The sequence below is a fragment of the Ranitomeya imitator genome, chromosome 1 (genome assembly GCF_032444005.1).
Source record: "Ranitomeya imitator isolate aRanImi1 chromosome 1, aRanImi1.pri, whole genome shotgun sequence".
NCBI lineage: Eukaryota > Metazoa > Chordata > Amphibia > Anura > Dendrobatidae > Ranitomeya > Ranitomeya imitator.
Window position 1 is genome coordinate 653,334,175 of NC_091282.1, and position 22,333 is coordinate 653,356,507.

At 48.6% G+C, this 22,333-nt stretch overlaps 1 protein-coding gene and 1 non-coding gene across 4 annotated transcripts; both read left to right on the plus strand.

The window, feature by feature from the left end:
• Positions 1-152: 152 nt before the first annotated feature.
• On the plus strand, positions 153-9,449 carry KHDC4 (KH domain containing 4, pre-mRNA splicing factor). Of its 3 annotated transcripts, none has more exons than XM_069728730.1 (14): positions 153-301; positions 702-951; positions 1,640-1,768; positions 1,840-1,916; positions 3,082-3,134; positions 3,210-3,373; positions 3,457-3,668; positions 3,903-3,963; positions 4,513-4,570; positions 5,238-5,497; positions 5,854-5,997; positions 6,346-6,458; positions 6,661-6,749; positions 7,224-9,449. In XM_069728730.1, exons 1-14 carry the CDS (start codon positions 285-287, stop codon positions 7,418-7,420), a joined length of 1,824 nt encoding a protein of 607 aa, XP_069584831.1. In that variant the 5' UTR covers positions 153-284; the 3' UTR covers positions 7,421-9,449. The 3 variants fall into 3 exon arrangements, 2 of the variants coding, with proteins under 2 accessions (XP_069584831.1, XP_069584832.1); XR_011312690.1 differs by having other exon boundaries at positions 251-301; positions 6,374-6,458; XM_069728731.1 differs by lacking the exon at positions 7,224-9,449 and having other exon boundaries at positions 6,374-6,458; positions 6,661-6,796.
• On the plus strand, positions 3,996-4,124 carry LOC138660509 (small Cajal body-specific RNA 4). Its single transcript, XR_011317899.1, has one exon. It is a non-coding gene; the product is annotated as a small Cajal body-specific RNA 4 (non-coding RNA).
• Positions 9,450-22,333: the final 12,884 nt, after the last annotated feature.

Consider the following 22,333-nt stretch of genomic DNA (forward strand, 5'->3'; position numbering starts at 1 on the left):
CACGGGAACATCAGCGCTTAGCGATGTCATGACCGTGTGATCAGCCACATGATTAGTTTTTGTTTGTTTGTTTTAGGCCATTGCATTTATTTATTTATTTTTCTCCCTCAGATGAGCTAGACACGTTGCTATTACACCCTGTGCCTGAGAGAGGGCGCCCGTACGACAGAACTCTACAATAGGAGGCGCGCTGTACACCGTTGGTGGGCGTGGCGTTTACATGACGTTTTTGCGTAGTGACGTAGCGGGAGGTCGTCGTGAAGGCGCAGAGCTGAGCGGTCGCCATGTCAGCGATGAGCGGGTGAGGTGTGCGCCGGTATTCGGGGAGGGGGGAATAGTTGGGTCCTGAGGGACAGAGACCCCCGGGGAGTGTCGCAGTTGTTAACCGCCTCCCTTCCCACAGCCATACCCTCCTTCCCGTGTAGCCGGCTTCTGCTTTTCATGCTGAGCCGCAGTGTTTATTATTGCCCTGGTGGGGTGATGGGACGCTTTGTCGGCACCTTGGTAGGAGCGTCCACCAATAACAGTCATCTGTGGTAACGGCGTGCCAGGCCTGACGTGGCGATGGGTGTATGAGCAACTCGCTTTACTGCCTGCTGTAAGAGGCTGGTGTCAGCTGACCTGCAGGTGGCAGATATTCGGGCTAGGAGCATGCCCAGTACGGGGCCACACTTTGTGTCTTGACTTGTTTGTTTCTCTAGACGCAGAAGTAAATGGGACCAGCCAGGCCCTGCCACCACTGCCAGCCTCCTCCTCCCCGGGGTGATGCCGGTGATCCCACCCGTCGGTACGACCATGTTCATGCTGCCTGTAGAAGAAAAGCTGCCCATGTGCGAGTCGGTCAGCGCGCCCTCCGGGGCGCTGGATGCTGCAGCCGCCGTGGCTGCCAAGATCAACGCAATGCTGATGGCCAAGGGGAAGATCAAACCTGCCCAGAATACACCAGACAAGGTGAGGGCGCCCCCTGTGGCAGAAACATTGGATCATAAGAGGAGGGTCCTGTGCTTCCCCCTCTCCTGTGGATCTGAAGTCACTTTCAGGTGCTGCACCATTTGGTATATTATCCCATAGATCATGGAGGTGCGCACCACTGCGGTGTAATGGGACTTGAGACCCTCATCCTTTTGTTTTGGGGGGTCTCCCCAACAATCGTACAGTTATCACTTCTCCTGTCTGATAATTATTGGGTGTACGGGGTCAGTAAGTGATCAGTTCAACAGCTACCAGAGCGAGCACTGACCACTTCTGTTTCATTACTTAAGAGCTTGTCCACTACTCGTACCTTGATGACCTATCCTTAGTATGGTTCACCAATGTCTGCCACCCGGCATCAGTACTGTCCGGAAGTACTCACTTGCCGAGCTGCTTCTTCGCAGGGTACTGCACACCTCTGACTCCTATTGATTTAAAGGATGCAGATGTGAAGTACCTATCCCTAGCCACTACATGTAGATGGAGCAGCTTGACCAATGAGTACTTGCGTCCGATAACAGCTGATCAAGAGGGTGCACAACCCAGACAGATCAGACATTACAGATAGGTCATCAATGTGAGAGTAGTGAACAACCTCTTTAAATGCCGGCTGTGGGGAACATTGGGGTGATACACCCTCACGGTGTTGATGAGTCGTTCTTTTTAGGTTCCAGTCGCCGTTAAACCTCCAGCCACCACCAAAAGCAAAGACAACCTAGTAGTGGCCGAAGTGGAGATCAACGACGTGCCCCAGACCTGCCGGAATCTGCTGACGAGGGGGCATATTCAGGACGAGGTGGGTACACTGCTTTCCAACGTTTGTCGCCGCTGTACTAACGGACTAACAATTATCCTGTGCCTCCACAGATAAGCCGACTGAGCGGAGCTGCTGTGTCCACAAGGGGGCGATACATGAGACAGGAGGAGAAAGCCAAAGGGCCTGGGTACGTATGAGAGGAGGACGGGGCGGCTCCGTAGATACTGGGTCGAATAGTCGGGCCATTCTCACCTCTCACTACTTTTTGACGAGACAGATGATATGTAAGACTAGTGACCCTTTGTCAGGGAAGTTAGTGTTTGCTGATCTCTGGGTCTACACCCCTTGCTCTCCATTTAAAGGGATATTACAGAACTAAAATATTTATTGCCTGGCATAAATGGCTTACCTTACAGATACTGTGGGTACTGCAATCCCTAAGGCTGGTTTCACATTTGCATTTTTTTTGTTTTTGCGCAAAAAAACGCATGCGTTTTTTTCCCTATACTTAACTTTAAAAACGCATGCGTTTTTATGCATGCGTTTTGACGCGTTTTTGCAACGCATGCATTTTTTCTCTGCATGCGTTGTGTTGCTGAAATGCAACATGTAGTAATTTTAGCGGCATTTTGCCGCAAAAAAAACCTATTGATGTCTATGTAAACGCATGCGTTTTTAAGCACATGCGTTTTTATAGAAAAACACAAGAATACACACTGAAAAGCCACACCCTAACCCTAAGGGATCCTAACCCTAAGGGTTAGGGTTAGGATCCCTAGGGTTAGGGTCCCTAGGATTAGGGTTAAGGTTAGGATCCCTAGGGCTTGTGTTTTAGGGCTTGTGTTTTAGGGCTTGTGTTTTAGGGTTAGGGTTAGAGCTTGTGTTTTAGGGTGAGGGTTAGAGTTTGTGTGTTAGGGTTAGAGTTTGTGTTTTAGGTTTAGGGTTAGAGTTTGTGTTTTAGGGTTAGGGTTAGAGTTTGTGTTTTAGGGTTAGGATCCCTAGTGTTACTAGGGATCCTAACCCTAGGTATTTCTGTTTATAGTGGGTTTTCTAGTTGATTTTGATGATTGGCAGCTGTCACACACTTCTCATCATGTGTTTGAAAAACGCAAATGCAGGAAAAAACGCATGTAAATGCGTCAAAACGCCGCGTTTGTGTTAAAACATGCAAAAACGCAGCGTTTAAACGCGTTTTTTCACCAAATGCGTTTGCGTTTAAAACGCTGCGTTTTTAAACGCAAATGTGAAACCAGCCTAAGATCTGTACTCTATTTGTGGTGGGAGGGGTTAGTGAGAACGCCGCTCTGTGAGGTCCATTTCTCATGTCACCCTCTGTTCAATCCTCCTGGCAGGGATCGGCCAATCTATCTCCACGTTCAGGGCCAGACCAGGGAGCTTGTGGACCGTAAGTGGCCTGTTCTGTTCTGGTAATGCTCGGTGTGATGTGCCGTGTGACAGGTAACATTCTGTGCTTTCTCAGGGGCGGTGAATATAATAAAGGAAATCATTACCAATGGAGTCGTCACAGCTGCCACTGGCTCCAGCCCCACCTTCAATGGCGCCACCGTGACTGTGTATCACCAATCGGCCGCCGTGACGCCAGTAGCCCCTGTGGCATCTTCCAAGCCGCCGTTCCAGTCCGGAGTATGTATTGCTTCCAACCACAATACCCAGCCTTAGAGGTAGTGGCGTGGAGAGCTCAGCCTTTGTTCTTGCCCCCCTCGCAGTTACACTACGTCCAGGACAAGCTCTTTGTGGGGCTGGAGCATGCTATAGTCACCTTCAACGTGAAGGAGAAGGTGGAGGGTCCGGTCTGCTCTTACCTCCAGCACATCCAGATGGAAACTGGCGCAAAAGTCTTCCTGAGGGGGAAAGGCTCGGGGTGTATTGAGCCCGTCTCTGGGCGGGAAGCTTTTGAGCCCATGTACATTTATATCAGGTTTGTCTTTTTTTTTTTTTTTTTAAGAGGCCTCTGTATTGAAGAGGTTGTCCAATACCCTTCACTTCTGCATCAAGAGGTGAGTGGTGCTGAGGTCACATCCTGGAAGGTTTGCGGTTACACAGCTTTCTCAGCACCACTTACCCCTGATGTGGAACGCTGGGTTGTGTGGGTATCACGTATGGGCTCCAGATAATGTGCACGTCTGAGTGTGGTGTCGCTTCACCTTCACAGCCACCCAAAGCCCGAAGGCCTGGCAGCCGCCAAGAAGCTGTGTGAGAACCTCCTACAGACGGTAAGTGCCCAGACCTCGCCTGTTGCCTCTTCTGTGGAGGGTGAAGAAAGCACAGTCTGTACAGTGAGGCTCTGCTGATACTGCCCTCCTACAGGAAAGCATGGTCCGAGAGCAGCCATGCTACCAGTCAGGGTGAGGGCTGACTGCGCCATGCGACACCACTGAGGACCGCCGCTGCCATGCCTAGACACTGATGTGGCGCTCACTTCCCCCAGGGGGGTAGAAGACTGAATGGATAATTTGTATTTCTCACAGTTCCCAGTTCTCTTCTCGCCACCATTAGCTTGGGCTTTTTATTGGTACCTGGTGGCTCCATTGAACAATGGCGTTATGTTTAGCGCCTGATAGCGAGCAGCACAAGGCCTCGCACCATCAGGAGGTGGCACCCTGCCAGGAATGGGGCGCTGGCTGTGCATGAATGGTTGAGAGCGCAATCCATTCCTGGTAGCAGCAGGACCCACAATCATACATGGATGTGATGTCTGCACAAAATGTACCAGAGAAGACCACCCCTTTAATGGAGTAAATATTACTTTTTCTGCTTCCCAGGTACATGCGGAATATTCAAGGTTCATCAGTCAGATGACTTCAGCCACTTCTGTGCCAGGTACGTCAGCCCAGGATCTGGAGACCGACCGCTCCGTCACTGCTGACCCCTCTTACGTATTGGCTATGACAGGCAGCAAGGCTTCGTGGGGCTGAATGATGGGTGGTGGGCTCGCTCCACCACCGCTCCATATACACAGGACTCCCCCCCCAGCACCAATCCTGTGTATAATGTTATACAACCTCCTTAACCCTCCGTCAGGGGCAACTGATCTGACAGGCGCAGCTCACTTAGTTTCATTTCTCTATTTTCAGTGGTTTGACTGGGAAACGCCATACTTTTCTGGTTGTTAAACATTTTTTTCCACCTGATTATGTGTATTCTCATTTATTACATTCCTATTAAGGTAACTGATCACTTTTAGAGCATTGAAATTTTAAAAAAAGGAAAATATAGCCTATTTTCTAGCCTGTGCCGGACATGCGCAATGCCCCTAAACTCGTTATGAAACATAATGCCCATAACGGAGGGTTAAAGGGGTTGTTTTAGGTTTGGTAGATCCCCTCTGCTTCCTGTAAGAATGCCCTCATTCACTGACCTGGTCTGCCGGCCATCCTGACACAGCTGAAGCTTTCTGCACTTTCAGGTTTAGTCTGTCTTGTGAGCTACGACTTCAGACGAAATACCTTGTACCTGCACTAACACATTGTAACAAACTCTTTCTCAGCATATGTCCAGCCCCCACCGATATCGACCGTACCCATCCAGCCGCCATACTATGCAACAAATGGCTACCAGGCGGGATTTCCTGTGGGTCCACCCATCCCACCGCAACAGCCAGTGCAAGTTCCATATGTAGTGCCCACACCGATGAGCAGCCCAGTGCCTCCAGTACCTACTGTCATACCCACCATGCCCACTCCTGTGCCCCCTGTACCAACGCGGTATCCAATCCCACAAGTGCAACCACCGGTGACCTCTATTACAGTAAGTGATTTCGCCAGCAGAATAGTGAGTGCAGCTCTGGTATATAATACAGGATGTTACTCGGGATCAGTAATGTAATGTATGTACACAGTGACTGCACCAGCAGAATAGTGAGTGCAGCTCTGGAGTATAATACAGGATGTAACTCAGGATCAGTACAGGATCAGAAATGTAATAGAAGTACACAGTGACTGCACCAGCAGAATAGTGAGTGCAGCTCTGGAGTATAATACAGGATGTAACTCAGGATCAGTAATGTAATGTATGTACACAGTGAGTGCACCAGCAGAATAGTGAGTGCAGCTCTGGAGTATAATTCAGGATGTAACTGTATTCCGTTCTTTCTTCCGCTTCAGGCTCCTATTTCCTATATTGCGCCTGCTCTCTGTAAATCCACCACTACAGCCCTGTCGGTACCCAACTTGCCTCTTCAAGGTCAGAAGCGACGTTTCAAAGAGGAGCTTCCTGAGGAACAAGACTCCGGTCTGCTGGGATACCAGGTGCTTTTACGTCTCCATATCCATGTGTGCTTCCTCCCCTGTGCCCGTTGCTCTACGCTTGCTGACCTCCGTGGCTTTCAGCTGATTTTGGTGGGAGATGTGGCCATTTCTCCCATGCAGTATCACGTGACTGTATACAGTGGGAGGCGCTGTCATCTTGGTGCCCCAATCATTTGGATGACGACGGGGGTCTTGTATGTAGTAGAGTTTAGATGCCAGGCTGGAGCCCTCTTCTCTTCCTGGGGTGGGGATCTCTGGGTGACTCGGTTGCCCGCGCAGCAGCAGTAGCAGATGGCACCACTTCTGTAGGATTGCTAATAATGCCCCTGTGTATCTTTCTGCTCATAGCATGGACCCATTCATATGACTAATTTAGGTACAGGCTTCCCAGGCCAGAACAAGATGGACTCTCCTGCCGCTAAACCAGACACCTCGGCCTGCAAGGAGCGAGAGAGGGACAGGTGAGAACCCGAGGCTTAAAGGGGCAGTGAGGTGAGACTGCATGGGCTTCATCTAGTGCGCAAATATAAGATTTCAGTGTGGTCCGCAGTCAAAAGTGCTCCTTTTTACTATTTCACTCCGCCAGTACCTGTCCATGGAGGAGGTGGGGTAGCTTTCACTGGGAATGATGGGTCACACGATATGTCTGTTAACTCCCCGCAGGCAGCTGATGCCCCCACCAGGGTTGCCAGTGTCCACGCAGAGGAGTCCAGAGGAGGGCAGCAGCATGCGGAGCTATGAGGGTGCAGATGGTGAGTAGTGAGCCTCCCGGTAGGTTGGTATCCCTGCTCCCCACCAGTTCTCGGCCTTCTCCCCGGATTCTACAGGCTGCCGGTGTGAAGTCTCCCATGACTTGAGCCAGCCCTGTGTATATTGTGCTGCCCCTGCCGCCCGTCATACTGCAACGGGTGGGGGGCAGCTTGGTGTAGAGTCTGTTGTGATCGCTAACTGCATATTTTTGTATTTTTTTTTTGTGTCTTCTCTTTTTTTTTTTTCTCCATTTCTCTCTTCTCTTCCATGACCGTGGACTCCGTGCCTATGCTGTGCTTGACCCGACGCGTGACCCGCCCTGGGGGGAACCCTCACAAATCTCCCACATGGTTCCTGACTAATGTGTTTATTTCTCCTGAATTAATGGACGCGGGTATTTTCTGTTTCTGTCCTCCCTCCTTTGTTTTGTTCCCCTCCCCTCTCCGGCTCTTGTTCTGTTTTTTTCCCTCTTCCAGATTCTCCCGCCAAGAAAATGAAGGCTGATAAAACTTTCGGGCTGGTAGCATACGCTGGAGATTCGTCTGACGAGGAAGAAGAGCATGTGGGGCACAAGAGTTCGGGTTCCTTCTCTCCGGGGTGGAATGTTGGGTACCAGTATCCCGCATCCCAGCAGCGGGCCAAACAGCAGATGCCTTTCTGGATGGCACCTTAGCGCGTCAGGCACATTCCCATCCACGAGGTTCTGTAGCAATAATTCGGCGTGTGTACACCAGACTCTCACTTGTCAGACTTTAAAAGCAGGAGCAGGTAAAGAGATGACAACGGGATCCATCTTGTCCCAACTCCCCATCCAGTCCTTGTCCTGCCCCTGTTATTCTTACTGTTGGGCTTTGCTGGAGCTCAACCCTTGTCCTTGAGCACGGATCGGCAGCGTTTGACTCTCCAGTGTTGTGACACCACGGTTCCCAGCATGCTTTGATCATCTAGGGCTGTCAGGCATGTTGGGAGTTGTCATTGTGATAATGCTGAAAGTGCGGCTACGAACCTGATTCCTCTTGGCAGCCGATTGGTCCCGTGAGGCATAAAGATAGTTTTCTCCCTGTAGCTGTGTGTTCATTAAAGTGGCCGGACAGCATTGTAACACAGATAACCTGCAGCTTATAAGCGTTGGGACTGGATGGTCCCCCTACCTATGTTGCAGTATTGCTATCTCATAGATTGATGGCACGCTTGTGAGGGTCATTTTGACTATTGGGGTACTCTACCAATCTGGATTTCACAGATTAGCACTATGTTCAGCGACGATACCTCAGCATTGAATCCACTTCACCCTCTGCGAGGACATAACCACCGAGCACCATGGTTTCCAGCTCAGACTACCCATTTAAAAGGGTAAATCATAAACTTGCTAAATTCTCCTTTTTAAAGGGACTTTGTCACCCCCTCCAGCCGTTATAAACTAAAAGAGCCACCTTGTGCAGCAGTAATGCTGCATTCTAACAAGGTGGCTCTTTTAATTCTTGGTTCAGTTATTGCCAAAATAAAGTGTTTTATAATTTCGCCAAAATACCTTTCTTTAGACAGGGAGGCAGGTCTTAACCCCCCCCCCCCCCCCCCGCTGCACACGCCACACTGCCGTCACTCAAATCTTCTTTGGCGCCGGGCGCTGCCCCCTCCGCGCTGTTTAGTACTGGCTGGGGCAGGCGCAGTGAGCTCTGGCCATCTGACCTCACATGCAGTCTTGCAGACTGCGCCTGTGCGGCCTCCCTGCCTGTGAATCCCAGCCTCGCACTGTGCATAATGCATAACACACTGCGGGGCTTGGATTCACTAGCTGGGTGGCCGCACAGGCGAATGTAGCATTACTGCTGCACAAAGTGGCTCTTTTAGTTTATAACGGCTGGAGGGGGTGACAGTCCCTTTAATTTCTTTACTGCTGAGTCTTCTCAGTTGTTAAAAGGGTATTGCAGTTCTACTCACTTCTGCGTCAGCATGTCCCATCACTTCCGTTAATACTGGATGGGTCACTTAGATGTTATGTTGTTGACTCTCTGTTACTGATTCGTTTGGGAGTGGAACTAGAATATCTCTTTAAATTTAGAGTATGCTACTGAGGAACGTAAATCTAATATGGGAGGCAGTCCTTAGTTCAGGTCATGATAGGTGCTGGTTTACCTTCTAGACCTTTTGAAAAGACTTTTTGGCTCCGTTTTGTTTCTCCATTGGAGGGACCCCAAATAGACGATGAGGATAATAGCCAAAAGCCACATTGGTAGGTTGCTTCCGATTGATTAGGAAACAATGTGTATTGGGGTACTGTAATGGGGTCTAACCTCACCCCACGACTGAGTGCACCGTGGCTTGTGGTCTTGTGGCATCTGAGTTGGGTGGAAACAGTCAACACTCTCCCTCTACTATCTGACACCTGTATTAATGCTAAATCTTTTCCCATTAGGAACCTTGTAATCTCTGGACCCCTTTGCTGTACGCACTTAGCCCCTTGTACCGCTGATCACCTCACTGTGCCCCTGTTATTTGCATGTTGTCACCGTGCTTGGATATTTATAGCTAAACGCCTGATCGCAGCTGCCGCCGTCTGTATAATGCAGATCTGTTTCTCCTGTCTGGATCCCTCAGCGTCCATCTCCTGCCTGGCAGTTCTGCTCTGTACTTTTTATGTATTTTGCTGTAAATATGGGGGGAAAAAATCTTTTATTGTAAATAAATGTATTCATATTCAACCAACTGCGTCCGTGTGGTGCGGGATCACAGGGCAGGAGTTCTGTAAATGTATATCTCACCTATGGCCGGTAGTGGGGATTCCTGTGTATGTAGCGCCAGTTCTCTAATAGCAACAGACCTTGAGTGTGATAAGAGAGGATCTGTTGCCATCGGACATGGATCATCTCTTGCCAGGCCAAATGTTTGGGCATCGACGTTCAGCATGCCGATCCTCTCCAGTGACGGATAAGTGTGAAGGTTCTCTGCTCAGGCTTTCCCTGATAAGTGTGAGGTTATTGCAAAAATAGTTAATGTCAGATTAATGTTTGGGGGAGTGAACGATCTACCGATTCCACAAATTGGTATTTTATGTTCTTTCTTTAGAACAAAATTAAGTCTCATCCAGGTCACAGCTGTGGTGTTGGTGGGGGGAGGGGTGTTAGACACCACTTTTTATAGGTCGTCCATGACAGCACTATGGAGCACTACGGAGAGAGGGGATCCGCCCTTCAGGAACGGGAAACCTACAGATACATAAGGGCGGCATCTCTCCCACGCATCAGTTGGTTTCCTGTTCCTGGAGGACAGGATTCCCTTCAGATATAACTTCGTTCACCTATCAATACCCAGGCCGGCTGTCCGACCCAGGTAGCGAGGGGGTCTCCTACCTTGGGCAGTGCGGGTCACTGGAAGCGCCACGGTGGGACCAGGTAGGACTCCACGGCAGTGAGCGGAGCAGAGTGGACCGACTCCCCCCCCCCCCCCCCCCCCCCCCCCCCCCCCCCAGTAATCCGGTACCTACCGCTACTGCCTGGGTAAGAGATCTTCGTGAACGTACCCTGATGCAGTCTTTTCCTATGTTTATTTCCTTAGGGGGAAAAATGCGCTGGTAAGGTAAAAAAAAAAGGAGTGCGCACTATGCGCTTGCCCTTTGCCAGAAGCCTACCCTAAAAGACTTTGTCAGTCGTGTGTGCGGCAGACGGTAGGGAATAGATTGATAGGAACACTGTATAGCGGTAGCACTGGATAAATTACATAGCCTTTTTCTCTGCTCCCATAGGTGGCGGAAGAGTCTCCTGATTTTGTCAAACCTTAGGGAGATTATCAGGAAGGAAGTGAAAGATTCCCTGAAATCCCTGTCCCGGGGGGAGCCTTCCAAAAGAAGGGAGCCTAGCGCCTCAGATTCTGATTTGTCCGCTGGCCCTAGAAGGGTGAATGATTCAGAAACCTCTGTCTCCTCGGCGTCCTCAGAAGAGGATTCTAACCGTTTCTGCTTCCCGCTGGACCAGATGGATAAGCTGATTAAATCAGATCCACCATGGGGGTGGCTGACGAAAGGCCAGAACTTTCAGTGCAGGACCTAATGTTTGGCGGACTAGACCCGAAAAAGCGTAGGTCATTTCCGCTTAATGACAAGGTTCAGAACCTTATCAAAAGGGAATGGAAAAAGCCAAAGAAAGGCTCATTTCCACCGGCCTTTAAACGTAGATATCCCTTTGAGGACCCCCTGGTGAACACGTGGGATAAGGCACCAAAATTGTACGCAGCGGTGGCTAAGGCGTCTAAAAAATCATCTATTCCCTTTGACGACACGGCTTCCCTAAAGGATCCTCTCGATAAGAAGGCAGACTCGTTTCTTAAAGGGACATGGGAGATGTCGGCGGGTGCCCTAAGACCTGCGGTAGCTGCGACGTGCGCAGCCAGATCAGTGATGGTCTGGCTGGATCAACTAGGGTCCAAATTGGAAGATGGAGTCTCCAGAGATTCCATGTTAAAATTCCTGAATGCCGCTGCCTTTCTCGCGGACGCATCTGCAGATTCTGCAAGAATGGCGGCCAGAGCAATAGGATTATCAAATGCGGCACGCAGGGCCCTATGGCTGAAATGTTGGCCGGGTGACCTTCAATCCAGATCCTGTCTGTGCTCTCTCGTGCAAAGGGGAATACCTGTTCGGTCGAGTCCTAGACGAACTGCTGGAGAAAGCCGGAGACAAGAAAAAGAAATTTCCCAGTCTACCGACTACTTCTTACAGGCGTCCCTTTGCAGGGAAAAGGTTCTTTCGAAGAAGACCAGCTAGAGACCAGAGCAGATGGGACGATAAAAAGAAGAAAGGTACTGGATTTGTTTGGAGGTGGGGGACGTCAGGAGCCATCCTGTGAGGTCAAAAAAACACCCCAATGACTAGTTGCCCCGGGGGGAGGTAGACTATCTGCCTTCTACCCGGCCTGGTCCAAAATTTCCAGTAGCGATTGGATTTTGGAAATAATAGCTACGGGTCTGCAGCTAGAGTTCTCTTCTATCCCTCAGAATTTCTTCAGAATTACCCCACTCGGGTCCTCTCCAGCAGAACAGGCGGCCCTGGAAACGGAAGTTCACGACCTGCTCAATAAGAATGTCCTATCAGAGGTTCCGGAAGGAGAACAGGGTAGAGGATTCTAATCTCTATTCCTGATGCGTAAACCTGACTGCTCCTTCAGAACAATTATTAACCTTAGGGCTCTTAACAATTTTCTGACCGTTCAATCATTTAAAATGGAGACTATTAACACCGCAATAAAGGTACTGTTTAAAAACTGCTTTATGGTAGTATTGGATTTAAAGGACGCCTATTACCATATCCCCATTTATGCAGGACACCAACGATTCCTGAGGGTGTCGGTACGGTTGGATGGGGTAGTCAGACACTTCCAGTATAGGGCCCTCCCTTTTGGTATATCGGTCGCCCCTCGGGTGTTTACTAAGGTAATGGCTGAAGTTATGGCCCACCTACATGAGTCTGACATTCTAATAATCCCCTACCTGGACGATCTCCTTATTGTAGGTAAAACGGCGGATCGCTGTCTGGAACAGTTACATAAAGTAATGCCTGCCCTAGAGCATCTGGGGTGGATGCTAAATGTCAAAAAATCACGGTTACAGCCCATGACGGTGCAGCGATTTTTAGGCCTGACCCTGGATTCCCAGGTTCAGGAATGCCCTTTGCCTCACGAGAAAATTGATCACCTGCACCTTCAGGTGCTAAACGCCTCTATAAACCCCACCATGTCCCTTAGAAGAGCCATGTCTCTGTTAGGCTCTCTCTCGTCCTGTATTCCAGCGGTCCAATGGGCCCAGTATCATACGAGGATACTTCAGGGCGAGGTGCTGTTACAACAAAAAAAGGTTGGGGGGATGTTTGGAAAGCCTGCTGACCCTATCCCAAGATGCTATTGTATCCCTCGAATGGTGGCTAGACCGAGAGAACTTGTCCACGGGGGTCCCCTGGGAATATAATGTAACTCGTATAGTTACCTCGGACGCTAGCCCTTCTGGGTGGGGGGCTTACATGGGGGATATATTGGTCCAGGGGCTTTGGGATCAGCGTCAGATGGAAATGTCCTCCAACCTGAAGGAGTTAACGGCAGTGGAACAGGCAGTTAAAACACTCCTTGTCTATCTACAGGGCCACCACGTGCGGGTATTCTCGGACAATCGGGTCACCGTGGCATATATAAACCACCAAGGCGGGACCCGTTCCAAATCCCTAATGTACGTAGCAGATCGTCCGTTCCAGCTAGCAGAGCAACATCTTCTCTCATTGATGGCTCTTCACATAAGAGGAGCAGAAAACACAATGGCGGATTTCTTAAGCCGCAACACATTGAGGCAGGGAGAGCAGTCCCTGAACGGCTCCATCTTCAACCTCATCGTGGAAAGGTGGGGTCAACCGGAGGTAGAGCTGTTTGCCACAAAAGAAAACAGAAAAGTGACACAATTCTGCTCTCTGAACCCCAGAGAAAATCCTCTGTCAGTAGACGCCCTCCTCATAGACTGGAACTTAAGGCTAGCCTACGCCTTTTCTCCCTTGTCTCTACTTCCTCTGGTGGTGAGGAAAATCAGGAAGGACAAGGCCACAGTGATAGTAATTGCCCCCTTCTGGCCCAGAAGGACGTGGTTTCCATGCCTAAGGGCTATGTCACTATCCGACCCATGGGTCTTGCCAGACATCCCCGATCTCCTATCCCAGGGCCCAGTCTACCATCCTCGGGCAGTTGGCCTTCATCTGACGGTGTGGATTTTAAGCGGGCGCTGTTAAAAGATAAGGGGTTCTCTCCGGGCCTCATTAACACTTTGCTGAAGAGCAGAAAAATAATCATAAAAATTTGTCAGAGTCTGGAAGAGATTTCTTCAGAACTCAGGGGTAATAGCTGGTCAGTCAATACCGATAGACCAGATTTTGGAATTCTTACAGAAGGGGTTAGATATGGGGTTATCCCCAAATACTCTTAAAGTGCAGGTATCGGCCTTAGGGGCCCTCTTTGGCTGCAACATTGCTGAGAATTACTGGGTCAGCAGATTCATCAGGGCGACAAAACGATCTAGGCCAATGGTGAAGAATAGGGTCATGCCATGGGACCTGAACCTAGTCCTCTCAGCTATGACAGAGGGCCCCATTTGAGCCAATTTCTTCAGCCTCTATTAAAAATCTATCTCTTAAAGTAGCCTTCCTGGTGGCCCTAACATCGGCGCGTAGGATAGGCGACATCCAGGCATTATCCAGGGTTCCCCCTTACATGCAGCTTAGGGATGATAGAGTGATACTGTCCCCTGATCCAGCATATCTTCCTAAGGTTGTATCTAGATTCCACAGAACACAGGAGATAGTTCTTCCATCTTTCCTCCCCAATCCTACTAACGATAAGGAAAGGAAACTACACACTTTAGATGTAAAAAGATGTATCCTGGAATATCTAGCAGTGACTGATCCTTGGAAGATAGATAACGCCCTATTCGTGTCCTATCAGGGTAGCAGGAAAGGTCATAGAGCATCGAAATCTACATTAGCCAGATGGATCAGGGAGGCTATCTCGCTGGCATACATCTCAAAGGGCAAGCCGGCGCCTGAAGGTCTAAAAGCGCATTCCACTAGAGCTATGGCGGCTTCGTGGGCAGAAAGATTGGAGGTGTCGATCGACCAAATTTGTAGGGCTGCTACTTGGTCTTCTCCAAACACATTCTATAACCACTATAGATTGAACCTGGGTGCCTCTTCTGACCTCTCTTTTGGTGTAAGGGTGCTGCAAGCCGTAGTCCCTCCCTAGTTAGTTACTCTCTGTAATTCTCTCTGTAGTGCTGTCATGGACGACCGATAAAGTCTTAGTTACTCACCGGTTAACAGTGTTTTTCGGAGTCCATGACAGCACCTGTACATACCCTCCCGTCTTCTTAAGTTCTGGGTGTACACCTCTTCCTTTGTTTATATAATTCACGGGTGGTGAATAGTTAGTTATTGTATCGTTGTTTATTAAGTATGCTATTAACCTTGGTGGTCCTCTTGTGCTCTGTAAACCAACTGATGCGTGGGAGAGATGCCGCCCTTATGTATCTGTAGGTTTCCTGTTCCTGAAGGGCGGATCCCCTCTCTCCGTAGTGCTGTCATGGACTCCGAAAAACACCGTTAACCGGTGAGTAACTAAGACTATTGTCGCCTCGAGCTGTGCTCTCAGCTACCATCTCTCCGTCACCATTCATCAGTGATAGGATGTCCGGGATACGGTGGTGAGAAGAGCAGGAGGTCGCGGGAACCTGACATTGTGCTACTGCCCGGCTACTGAGGATTGCTCTGTAGTGGCTCCTTAATCCAGCACAGAGCTCAACTAGCTGGGTATTGGTACAATGTCAAGTGGCTGACCTGTGTTCCCCACTGCTGTCAGTGTTCAGAGCACAGCAGAGAGCCTCATGCTGCGGTGCTCTCACCACTGACTCGGCTGCGCTAGGCCAGTGAGCCTCGTTGAGAAGCAGCAAGTTGTAACAGGCTCTTGCTGCATCTGCCACTTGCATCATGCCAGACCTGAGAGCGGGGCGCATGGAGCTGCACTAACGCCTCATTCACACATCTCTGAAGAACAACTGAATGAGGCTTTCACTGACGGTAGAGCTGCGTCCCTTTAGAGCACAGCAGTGTATCTCATCCCGATCTGCGTTGTTCCCTCCGTGTACAGTGGGTATGTAAAGTATTCAGACTCCTTCAAATTTTTCACTTTGTTTCATTGCAGCCATTTGGTAAATTCAAACAAGTTCATTTTCTCATTAATGTACAATCTGCACCCCATCTTGACTGGAAAAAAAAAACGGAAATGTAGTAATTTTTGCATGGTCATAAGTGGTCAGACCCATTGCTCAGTATCTATATACATAATTGTCTAAGGGGTACTTCCGTCTGTCCTTCTGTCACGGTTATTCATTCGCTGATTGGTCTCGGCAGCTGCCTGTCATGGCTGCCGTGACCAATCAGCGACGGGCACAGTCCGATTAGTCCCTCCCCTACACTCACTGCCCGGCGCCTGCTCCGTAATTCCCTCCGCTCACACAGGGTTAATGGCTGCGGTAACGGCCCGCGGTGTAACGCACTCCGTTACCGCTGCTATTAATCCTGTGTGTCCCCAACTATTTACTATTGATGCTGCCTATGCAGCATCAATAGTAAAAATGTCATGTTAAAAATAATAAAAAAAAAACAAAAACCTGCTATACTCACCCTCCGCCGCCTTTCCCGCTCCTCTGGACGCTCCCGGGACCGCGCCATTGCAAGCGGCAGCTTCCGGTGAGGTCCCGTCCCAGGGCTGGTGTGCGACAAGGACCTGCCGTGACGTCACGGTCATGTGACCGCTACGTCATCATAGGTCCTGCTCACACCAGCCCTGGGAGCGGAAGCTGGCGCTTGCAATGGAGCGGTCCCGGGAGCGTCCAGTGGAGCGGAAAAGGCGGCGGAGGGTGAGTATAGCAGGACTTCCAACGGGCCTTCGGAAGGTGAGTATATGTTTTTGTTTTTTTAAGTCTGTATACTACGTGGCTCTGTGCTGGGCACCAGACTACGTGGCTCTGTGCTGGGCACCAGACTACGTGGCTGGGCACCAGACTACGTGGCTCTGTGCTGAGCAATATACTACGTGGACATGCATATTCTAGAATACCCGATGCGTTAGAATCGGGCCACCATCTAGTTGAATAGAAGCACCTCTTGAGCTAGTACAGCCATGAGTCTTCTTGGGAATGATGCAACAAGTTTTTCACACCTGGATTTGGGGATCCTCTGCCATTCTTCCTTGCAGATCCTCTCCAGTTCCGTCACGCTGGATGGTGAACGTTGGTGGACAGCCATTTCAGGTCTCTCCAGAGATGCTCAATTGGGTTTAGGTCAGGGATCTGGCTGGGCCAGTCAAGAATGGTCACATAGTTGTTCTGAAGCCACCTTTTTGTTATTTTAGCTGTGTGCTTAGGGTCATTGTCTTGTTGGAAGGTGAACCTTTGACCAAGTCTGAGGTCAAGAGCACTCTGAAGGAGGTTTTCATCCAGGATATCTTTGTACTTGGCCGCATTCATATTTCCTGCAATGGCAACCAGTCGTCCTGTCCCTGCATCTGAAAAATACTCCCATAGCATGACGCTGCCACCACCACGTTTCACTGTTGGGATTGTATTGGGCATGTGATGAGCAGTGTCTGGTTTTCGCCACACATACCGCTTAGAATTATCACTAATCATGAGCGAGTATACTCGTTGCTCTGGTTATCCCGAGCACGCTCGGGTGGTCTCCCAAGAATTTGTGTATTTGTGACTGCTTGGAGATTTAGTTTTTGTTGACGCAGCTGCATGACTTACGGCTGCTAGCCAGCCTGAGTACATGTGGGGTTGCCTGGTTGCTAGGGAATCCCCACATGTAATCAAGCTGTCTAGTAGCTGCAAATCATGCAGGTGCGGCAAGGAAAACTAAATCTCCGAGCAGTCACAAATACTCGGGAGACCACCCAAGTGTGCTCGGGAAAACCCGAGCAACGAGTACACTCGCTCATTACTAATTTCCTCAAAAAGGTCTGTCTTCTTCTCTTCAGACCAGAGAATCTTATTTCTCGGTCTGGGAGTCCTTCATGTTTTTTTGGGGGTTTTTTTTAGCAACTCTGGGCTTTCATCAGGCCACTCTGCCATAAAGGCCCGACTGGAGGGCTGCAGTGATAGTTGACTTTGTGGAACTTTCTCCCATCTCCCTACTGCATCTCTGGAGCTCAGCCACAGTGATCTTTGGGTTCTTCTCTACCTCTCTCACCAAGGTTCTTCTCCCAGTTTGGCTGGACGGCCAGGTCTAGGAGGACTTCTGGTGGTCCCAAACTTCTTCCATTTAAGGATTATGGAGCCACTGTGATCTTAGGTACCTTAAGTAATGCAGAAATTCTGTTGTAACCTTGGCCAGATCTGTGCCTTGCCACAATTCTGTCTCTGAGCTCCTTGGCCAGTTCCCCTCCTGATTCTCATTTTGTCTGACATGCACTGTGAGCTGTGGGGTCTTATATAGACAGGTGTGTGTCTTTCCAAATCAAGTCCTATCAGTTTAATTAAACACAACTGGACTCCAATGAAGGAGTAGAACCTTCTCAAGGAGGATCACAAGGGAATGCACAGCATGTGACTTACATATGAGTGTCTGAGCAAAGGGTCTGAATACTTATGACCATGTGACATTTCAGTTTTTCTTTTTTAGTTTGCAAACATTTCTACATTTGTTTTTTTTTTTTTTTGTCAAGATGGGGTGCAGCGTGTACATTAATGAGAAGTAATGAACTTTTTTGAATTTACCAAATGGCTGCAATGAAACAAAGTGTGAAAAAAGTAAAGGGGTCTGAATACTTTCCGTACCCACTGTATTTCAGCCTGGCTTGCATCACACTTAATATCTCAGCCTGGCCTTGGATCCCCCATGTACTGTGCTACAAGGGCTTGGATACACTTCTTGCTCTGCACTGGATGGACTTATAATCAGTGTACCTATCACACAGGATGGACTTTGATACACCGCACGGCACATGATTTTCTTAGATAAACTGTGTACCTCGCAGGATAGGCTTGGAAGGTCTCATATGTCATGAAGGTTTGGCTGGAGTCACATCAGATGTGAGATGCTCTTGACCCTCTACTGCGAGCGTTATCTGAGTGTCAGTGCTCCGATCCTCTGACCTAACCGGATGAGCGCACAGCTGCTGATGAGATGGCGAAAGTAGTTTCTCCATCTCCTCTGCTGGCAGGAATCGCACTGTATTCAGATGATATCCTAGTGCAGTCCGATGTTTCACTGGAGGGAGCCGAGTCTCGCTGCCAGTCCCAGCATGCTGGCATTGCTATCCTGTCCCGAATTGGCATGAGAAAATAATGGCAGATGTGAGCTGCCCCATAGAGGAACACTGGGCAGAGTGATATAGGATGTTTATCGCATAGCGGCAATGTTCTATGATAGTGTGACTCCGAACTGTGAGATGCACTCCGTGTTACATGCCAGATGGACTTGGATACATGGTATATCGTGAAGTAGGGGCTGAGATGCACTGTATCATATCGAATGGGCCTAGATACACTGAGTATCACAAGGATGCTGTAAAATGGGCTTGGAAACACTATCACACAGGTGGGGCTTGAATCGATCCACTGTTCAGGATCAGATTGGATGCATTCTGTGTACAGCTTCGGATGGACTTGGTTGCACTTAGTGTAGGATTGGCTGAAATTCACTGCCTCATGCATGATACACTCGGTGTACTAAGGCTAGGGTCACATTGCGTTAGTGCAATCCGTTTAGCGCTAGCGGATTGCGCTAACGCAATGTTTTTTATGGGGTCGCGGTAACGTCCCCGCTCTCGCAGATCCCCGATCTGCGAGAGCGGGGAACGGACCGCGGGCGCGCCTCGGACGCTGCAAGCAGCGTCCGCGGCGCGCCAGGAATCTCCGGCGCGTCGCTAGCGCGTGCCGAACATGGCACGCGCTAGTGTAGCGCGTTCCCATTAGCGTGAATGGGCGCGTTAACGGACGCGTTGCACGGCGTTAATTTCGCCGTGCAACGCTGTCCGTTTAACGCGGTCCCATAACGCAATGGGAACCCAGCCTAAGCAGGACAGATAGCTGCACTCCATATATACACTGACTGTGTATCATGCTGAATTATCTTAGATACAATGTATCACAAAAGATGGGCTTGGATACACTGAAAAGTGTAAGATGTGCTGATGTACACTCCTTGTACCACACAGCATGGGCTTGGATGCACTGTATCGCAAAGAAATGCCTTAAATATGCTTCTTGTACTGCCCAGGATTGGGGGAGACACACTATATAGTGCAGGGTGGGCTGGGATGCATTGGCTGTAGGGTGGGCAGGACCCCCCACTCCTGTAAATGGTGAACTGTTGCTCAGTGATTTTTTTTTTTTTTTTGTTTTACTTCACATTTCCACACTTAGGGCTCATTCCCACTTGCGATAGAATCCGATGAATACAATCCGATTAAAAATCTGATTGCTTTCGGACCAATGTTCTATTGTGTATTCATCTACGATCCCTTCCCCCCCCAATCTGATCAGATCACGATCGAACTGGAAATAAAACGTGGCATGCTGCGGTTGTATGTGAAATTCGGATCACATTTACCAATAGAAGTCAATGGCTGTGAGAAAAAAAATCACATGGCACGCGGACAATGCTAGTGCAGTCCGATTTTTACACACCGATGTTCTTAAAAACCCGACATTTCAGCAGCTTCGTACACTGAAATCACAGCATGACCTGATAGCATAGAAATAAAGATGTTACACATAATTAGTAAAGTACATATGTTTCATTAAATATTGGAAAAACATGGTGTGGGATTTTATTAACTAGAAGGAAAATGGACAGCTGGGGGCAGATCTATATAGCCTGGGAAGGGGGTAATACCCATACACCTCACAGCTATACAGCCTTTACTGTAAAAAAAACAAAAGTCTAGTCCCCCTATAATTAACCAGCAAAGGCTAGGCAGAGAGCTGCAGGCTGATCGTCTTCCCACTATAGTGTATGTGTATGTATATATAGATAGATATATAATTAGCCAACTTTCCACCGCACTAGGGCAAGTGGGAAGAGGGAGGCTAAGTGCCGCATTTGGCGCATCTTATGGATTTTTCATTTCTAGGGCAGCTGAGAGCTGATGTTTTAGGCCACTATACATGCCTAGCCACCTAGCCATGTCTGCCTAGCCACCTTTGCTTCTTATTAATTGTAGGGGGACTTTGTGGCTTTTTTTTTTTGGGGGGGGGGGGGCATTATAATACCAAGGAAAGGCTAGGTACCTATTTGTGCACCTATTTTTATCATTTATGATCTTCTTGTGTAGCTTTACATTCTATGTATAAATCCTAATTATCTGTGTGATGATCCTCCCCAGATGGTGCTCTTGGTTTACATATTATTACTGACCATTCTGAGTTATGCTGTGTATCTAATCCCATCCTGCGTGGTACAGTCTGCTGAGCGGTGTATCTAATCCCATCCTGTGTGATACTGTCTGCTGAGCTGTGTATCTAATCCTATCCTGTGTGATACAGTCTGCTGAGCCGTGTATCTAATCCTATCCTGTGTGATACTGTCTGCTGAGCGGTGTATCTAATCCCATCCTGTGTGATACTGTCTGCTGAGCTGTGTATCTAATCCTATCCTGTGTGATACAGTCTGCTGAGCCGTGTATCTAATCCTATCCTGTGTGATACTGTCTGCTGAGCTGTGTATCTAATCCTATCCTTTGTGATACTGTCTGCTGAGCTGTGTATCTAATCCTATCCTGTGTGATACTGTCTGCTGAGCTGTGTATCTAATCCTATCCTGTGTGATACTGTCTGCTGAGCTGTGTATCTAATCCTATCCTGTGTGATACTGTCTGCTGAGCATCTAATCCTATCCTGTGTGATACTGTCTGCTGAGCTGTGTATCTAATCCTATCCTGTGTGATACTGTCTGCTGAGCTGTGTATCTAATCCTATCCTGTGTGATACTAAAAAAAGAAACCTCAATCACTCTCCATATGAACCACCAGGAAGTACCCAAACCAGGATAGATATCTGAATATATTTTATTAAATTATAATTACATGACAGTACATAATATAAAATCTCATATAAAAACAGATAATTCTGTGCGTGATGCAGGACCTCTACAAATAGTAGAACACAGGCTAACCCAATATTGCACAATATGTCCCAATAGTGAAAAAAATTAGATATTTTGTGTAAAATATATAGTGTAAACAAATCATGCGTATATGAATAATCACTTTTATAATAACAGAACCATAAAATTTATGGTCAGGGGTCCACCCCCTGACGAAGGTGAATTATCCGAAACGCGCGTCGGGGTGCGTTTACTGCAGGTCCAGGCTACCCAAAAAGGTATATACCGCTATACATCTATATTAGTCCCATTTTGCCTATTTTGCACATATTTGTTTCAGCTTAGGTGTGTGCTCATTTGGAGCAGTAATTAGCACATTTGTGAGCTTCTTTTTGCACTTTACATTTTATATTAATCACGGTGGATCCAGTTATAAATTTTATGGTTCTGTTATTGGGCCACTGATCTGACACATAAAATGTAGAGATAGTGATGCCCTGCATCAAATCCACATCCCTCCAGCTTGGCCCACATGGGTTCTGGGCACCAGAACTGGCATCAAAGTGGGCAAACAGCCCATTTTCTCAGATTTGAATAAGTAACTGATGTTTTTAAGGGGTTAAATTCCTTTGGGCCACTGATCTGACAATTAAAATACACAGATAGTGATGCCCTGCATCAAACCCAGGTCCCTCCAGCCGGGCCCAAATGGGTTCTGGGCACCAGAACTGGCATCAAAGTGGGCAAACAGCCCATTTTCACACATTTGAATAAGTAACTGATCTTTTTAAGGGGTTAAATGCCTTTGGGCCACTGATACCACAGTGCATACATATAGAACAGGGAGCCCCACATCAAAAACAGGTCCCTCCAGCCTGGCCCAAATGGGTTCTGGGCACCAGAACTGGCATCAAAGTGGGCAAACAGCCCATTTTCACACATTTGAATAAGTAATGATTTTAA